Source organism: Triticum dicoccoides, chromosome 5B, assembly GCF_002162155.2.
Source record: "Triticum dicoccoides isolate Atlit2015 ecotype Zavitan chromosome 5B, WEW_v2.0, whole genome shotgun sequence".
NCBI lineage: Eukaryota > Viridiplantae > Streptophyta > Magnoliopsida > Poales > Poaceae > Triticum > Triticum dicoccoides.
Window position 1 is genome coordinate 263,770,240 of NC_041389.1, and position 6,191 is coordinate 263,776,430.

Here is a 6,191-nt window from a genome sequence, read left to right on the forward strand (position 1 = left end):
TAGGACGCAACCGGATCACCGCAGGACACCTGTTGACCACACATGTCACGGGCCCAATGAAGCCACGCCAGACGGATCGGCCACCCCCGCGGCCCTCCACCTCCAGACTGTAGTAGCGAGCAGATCAGCATAGCACCGCCGCCACCATCCTCGGCTGCGGCACGGGTTTCCCGACGCAACCTCAGGTGGCGGCGAGGAAGGAACGAGGAGAGGGAGAGGCTAGGCGGGCGTGCGGCAGCGGCTGGGTGTCTGGCTAGATCGTGTGTGGTGGTGTGCGCATTAGTCACCCGCGAGACTCTCACTTTTTTCTGTCAATAGTTAGCCTACAATTAAAATTAAAGAGTATATCATCAAAATTTTTGTTGAAAATTTAAGGCAAATGTTGATTCATCATTCTAATATATATGTATATTCTTGTTTTAAAATCCATTCGCCCATATTGTAATTTTTGCACATGCCATACTATCCTTGACTATACACAATGAAAGTTTGAAGTCAATTAACTAAAGTCTATTTGACAATACAGCTTGTTTTAAAGCGACTTCAACTCAGAGGAAATCTAAAATACCGGTGGCACTTGTCTCAAACTTGCTTGAAATCGTGCCGGCAGTTATATCCCTTTTGCTAAGTATAATGAAGAACATTTCCCGTCCTCTCTAAACCCAAAGGGTAAACACAACAAATTATTAAAAAGTTCAACAAAGCACTAACTAAAAGAAAAAATAAGAATAAATTGTCTGAGCGAGTTCTCTTGTTTGACGTATCACCCATGTATAATACTCCATTGATTATAGAATCGATATCATACATACAAATACAACTGACCACTCACCTGCAGTCAAGAGCAAACAAAACCTAATGTTTTAATTAACCGCGTTGTCCCCTTATATTGGACAGAGACGACGTACTATTTACTTTTATGTTGAGCGGAACACGAGAAAGGCGTTTTGGAGGCCGAGCTCCATGGAGGCCTTTATTTTTAAAAAATTCAAATTCAAACTTTTATGGTTCAAAAAATTCTGAAAAAAAAATATGCGTGTATGTAAGGATGTAACTCACATGTGTGTAAAAATTCATGATGAAATATCTTGAGTTGCGACCTGTACAAAAAAGACAAATCCATGGCCTGGGAGGATGAATAGTATCATGTGTTAAACAACCCCATATTTGTCTTTTTTGCACAGCCCTCATTTCAATGTATTTTGAACTAAAAATTTACACACATGTGTATTATGCCTTCATGTATATCTGTGATTTTTTTCAGAATTTTTTGAGATGTAAAAATACGAATTTCAATGAAATTTCAAATCTGAATCTGGAGGCCTCACTGGAGCCCGAGCTCCAAAAGGGATTTCCGGCGGAACACATACTATTTACTACACATGAGTATCAAAGATATTAGTCTGATGTAATTAATCAACAAAATTCCTTACAGTATCCAAAAGTGCCAAGGAAAAATCATCTGTACTATTTGCACTGTATACCTGCTACTCTATCGCCATGGGTACCACATGTTAAACTATGTAGACAATTTCTGTTTTCTTTCTTTTATTATTGATGATGAAGACATATTAACTACTGTTTTTCAGGGTAATATGTATTTTATTTATATCATAAGGGTCATAGTACAAGCCACGTAAATACCAGACTGACAAAACTGAACAAATAGCAGAACGCTAGTCTTTGCATAAAGGAATAACATCCAAGTAGTAAAAATTATAAATAAGACCAAAGAAATCTCTGAGCTTGACACCAGCGCCCGTCACCTACCTCTGTCATCAGCACAACAGTCACCAAAGGAAAACAAATGACGGATCACCTCCACACACAGAGCTCGACGCGACTCCATCGCGGATATGCAGTTTTGCGGACCTCCAAAGTGGCTCACCGAAGATGAAACCATTACCATTGAACGAATCAGACAGGGACAACAGTCCGGACAAGCCATCAAACTCCACATCTGGCATCTCCACATGACTAAGACGTCGGAGGAGGAAACCATACCTGCCATCCACGTACCACGAACCCAACACATGATCCACCACCTTTCAGATGTCGTCGATGCAGACTACAATCCGCATTCGCTCCTAGACTACCACTCAAGTTCCGTGCCGACGCTAGAGCAAACGCCGTCGCAACGGCGAAGCCCGAGGACACAGGTCCACCACGAGATGGAGCCGCCGCCACACCATCCTTGCTTGAACAGACTAGATTTCAAATCCATCCCCAACCGTAGGACCAATCGCCTCATCGGAGTAGGATCGAAGAAATTTTATTCAGCGCCGCCATAGCCGCTGCCAAACCCAAGACGATGAACATCCTAAAAAACTAAGCTACTTTGGCCTAAAACTATCCACACGTGTGGATCCGGCGACCCCCCTCACCACCGACGACCGAGGTCGCCAGCGGAGGGGAGCTGCCGGAGGATGGCGACGGAGAAACTCCCTGGCGGCGCTGGAGAGATCGCCTCTTTCTTCGATAGGAAGAAAGAACTCTACGCTATGTGGAAAGAACGTTTGCATATATTTACGTTAAATTATTTGTATTGGTCCCACAAAAAAAACTACCTGTATTGTATTTTTCACAAAATTTAAACTTCTGCGTTGCCATTTGACAATTATTCCCAGTTAGATCATTTTGGGGAAGTTCTCGTTATTTATTTCTTATTATTAAAGAAAATATGATGGACGGGAAAATTGTCACTGTAATAATAGGAGAAATGCAAGGGCAATCCCTGTGGCCATTCATTCGATTCCACGCTTAGATTCGCCTTGTCGAAGGCCATGCGCTATCCTGCCTATCGTCCAAAGCCCTACCGCAGTAACCAAAAGCTGCATAAAGGGGACATGCATGTAAAACCACGGGCAACTGCTGAATCCCCATGCTGCGCATAGCGTTCAACACTGCATCATAGTATGCATCCAGGACCAATGAATCTCGCAACATGCATTGGCAATTAAGATGAACATTGACTACTTTATGAGAAACCTTGACCACTGGTCTGAACAAATTAGCAACAGTTGCTGGACTTGCCAATCATGCGAAAAGATCGAAGAAGAATCCACATCAAATACCATCAAGTTCTTGGCCATGCATGCATTGCACTCTCGATCATATGTCGACCCTTTCAATCCCTAGCGATACAGTTGCACCATCGTATGGATCGATCCGTGCCCAACGATGATGCAACAGAATTAATCATCACCATAGATCGATCGATCGAGAGCCAGAGGGGGAAGACGGAGATATGCATGTGTGATAGGAGCGACGAGCAGCTAGAACACTGAGGCGGCCGACCGGAGTTGTTGACGACCATCATGGGAAGCCATTGGGGAAGTACAAGTTGGAGGGGCTCGCGCGGCCGTTGTTGGCCCCTTTGTTCCTCGCCTCGCCGGCCACCGGCGGCGCCGCCATCTCCTGGCCCTGGTACATGAGCGTGGAATTCATGGTCAGGCTCACCAGGCTGTCGTCCGCGTCGCCCCGGCCGAAATTTCCGCCGTCGCTTCCCCCGGCGCCGCCGCCATCGCCTCCCCCGCCGTCGTCACGCGTGGTTACCATGACCGCTGACTGCACGAGTTCAAGGCACAGCCTCAGCTTGTTGGGCTCGATGTGAGTGAGCCCTGGCACGGCGCCCTTGAAGAGGAACTCCGAGGTGAGGCCCCGGAGCACGTCCAGCGGCGTGACACCATCCAGCGTCCTGGCGTTGGGGTCGGCGTGGTGGTCGAGGAGCACGGATACCATATCCGGGGACACCATCTCGGCGGCCAGGTGCAGCGGGGTCTTCCCCGTCGGGCCAGCGCGGGAGTTGACGTCGGCAGCTCCGAGCTCCAGGAGCGCCTTGACGACGTCGCGGTTGCAGTGCTGCACGGCGTAGTGCACGGCGAGCGCGTCATCGAGGTCCAGGCCTTCGCCCATGACCATGAGCTTGACGAGCTCGATGTCGGCCGCGTCGAGGGCACGACGCATGCGCCGGATCTTGTGGTCGCGGTCGGCGGCGGAAGACGGCCCGTTGTTGATGGGCAGATAGTGGTGAGTGAGGAACGGCGAGCGCGGCGCGGAGGCGCCGCCTCCGGCGAGTGGCGACTTTGCGCGAATCTCCTCGATCTTGGCGACGACGTCGATGGGGAGGTGCTTGGCGAGGAGATCGGCCGAGAGGCCCGAGCGTGCGACGAGGTGGGAGCAGGTGGCCCAGAGCTCCTGCATCTCGAACTTGCGCGACGCCATGAGTACCTTCATCACGTCATCCACGGACGCCTCCTTCACCATGCTCTCCAATTGCTTCTGCATCGACAAATTCTCCCAAATGATTATCTAACAAATCAGCCAGTATGATATACTATTAACCAGATCAAAACCAACAACAAATCATCTGCATGAAATGCACTGTTTAATTCCAATTACCGCACAGCAATGCATGTGTACTTGCACAACAATACCATGACATGCTGCACGCCAGCAATTTTGTTGGAAATGACGCTGTTGGGGACTGGATCAGTGTCCAAGAAGAAACCCTAGCGCAACGCAATCGCAAGCAGTGGGTGGAGGTGGAGATGGATGTGATGTGAGGGAAGCGACAGACACAAACGAGGGCGTGAAAAGACCCTTCCTAGTAAAGATGAGTCAGAGGAGGAGCTCCATGACAAGTGATGCATGACAGTGGCTGCAGCAACAGCAGTAGCAGGAGCGAGGAAAAAGCAAAGGAGACTGTGAGAGACTAGAGACGACTCAGTCCTATCACTCGTTCAGTACACACAGCACCAAGAGGAGAAATTCATAGAAAATGGACTGACGAGGGTAGTGAGTGCACTGGAATCTGCAGCAGCTGCAGCCTGCTGATGATGCAGTGTGTGAATCGATCGATCAGAAAGGCAAAGGGGGGCAACCTAGTAGGGATCTAGTCAGTATGAGCTGCACCGGCGCAGACGTCCATGGATTTGATTCTTCTGACCTGCTAGCTTGCATGCTGCCATGTTAATGTCACAAAGGGAGCCTCCAATCATGGCAGGCCTAACTACCATCATCCTTAATGGCGTCGACGACTGGAGATCGAGTTAGCATATGCTTGCAGATCCCAAGAAAAGGGGAATATGAGTGCAGTGCTCGCAGCATGGATGGATGGAAGACATGGAAATTCGAATGATAGTGTTTGTTCCCCACCTGGACCAGCAAGGCGAGCTGCTCGACGCCAAAGGAGCGGGCGGCGGCGAGGGTGTCGAGGGCTAGGTCGACGGCGGCGCCGCAGCGGGTGTGCCAGCATCCCCTGGCGCCGCAGCCGGGTAGCGGCCCGCTCTTGGGCGCCGCCACCGACGCCTGGCCGCTGTAGAGGAACTGCAACACCAGCACCAGCACCTCGTACCGGATCGAGCTGACGGGGATGACCAGCTCGGGCGTGGCAGGGGCACCCCCGCTGCCCCCACGTGAGCCGCCACCGCCACCGCCACCGCTGCCGCCTCCCGCGTTTGGCCAGTTGAGAGGCGGTGGCGGGGGCTGGTGGCTCGGGTCGAGGCCGCAGAAGAGCTTCCTGAAGAAGAGGCTTCGCGCGGCGAGCACGCAGCGGTGCGCGTGCACGAGGCGGCCCTCCACGCTGAAGGCCACGTCGCTGAACGCCTGGCCGTTGATGAGCAGGTTGAGGTAGTCGAGCGACAGCGACTTGAGCGAGTCCTCGGAGCTCATGATCTCATGTAGCACTAGTACTCTCCTTCGGCTAATTAAAAAGATCCCAGCTTTTGCACGGGATTTGGAGGAGGGGAGGGGAAAGCAGGCGGAGGGAGGAGAGCTTGTTGGGACCGTGGGGAGAGGGAGAGGAGAGGAGAGGAGAGGAGGAAGACGGAAAGGTTAGGGGAGGGGAGGCATCGCGCGGCTAGCTAGCTATCAATCCCCTTTGCTCTACAGCGACACTGCAGCTTGGCTCTTTTGTGGCTCCCCTCCTCTCTCTCTCTCTCTCTCTCTCCCCCTCCGTCGAGAGGGAGCTGAGCTGAGCGCGACCAATACTGTTGGCGCTACAGTGTCGTGGGTGGTGGTGTACAGTCGAGCGCACTGTGTTGTGTGCTGTGCGCGCATCGCTGATGGGTGGGGCCGTCGCCGGGTGACCCCACTTGCCAATGACGCCACAGGCTATAGCTCTAGTGTTGTGTGTATGTGTATGCGTACATGTATCTGTATGTGTGTAGTGGTAGTGACTCTGGCGCACG

The 6,191-nt window shown here is 51.2% G+C and overlaps 1 protein-coding gene across 1 annotated transcript; it reads right to left on the reverse strand.

Moving 5' to 3' along the window:
• Nucleotides 1–2,949: 2,949 nt before the first annotated feature.
• On the reverse strand, nt 2,950–5,909 carry LOC119308328 (BTB/POZ domain and ankyrin repeat-containing protein NH5.2). The gene is made up of 2 exons (XM_037584435.1): nt 5,158–5,909; nt 2,950–4,281 (listed from the first exon to the last, which is right to left on the reverse strand). Exons 1-2 carry the CDS (start codon nt 5,671–5,673, stop codon nt 3,316–3,318), a joined length of 1,482 nt encoding a protein of 493 aa, XP_037440332.1. The 5' UTR covers nt 5,674–5,909; the 3' UTR covers nt 2,950–3,315.
• Between the last annotated feature and the right edge of the window lie 282 nt (nt 5,910–6,191).

What these genes read in the sequence shown, in the direction of transcription:
- LOC119308328 (XM_037584435.1), bottom strand. Translation starts at nt 5,673, where the DNA reads ATGAGCTCCGAGGACTCGCTCAAGTCGCTGTCGCTCGACTACCTCAAC. An exon ending in AGCTCGCCTTGCTGGTCCAG is followed by an intron (nt 4,282 to 5,157) that starts GTGGGGAACAAA and finishes TTGTCGATGCAG; the next exon opens with AAGCAATTGGAGAGCATGGT.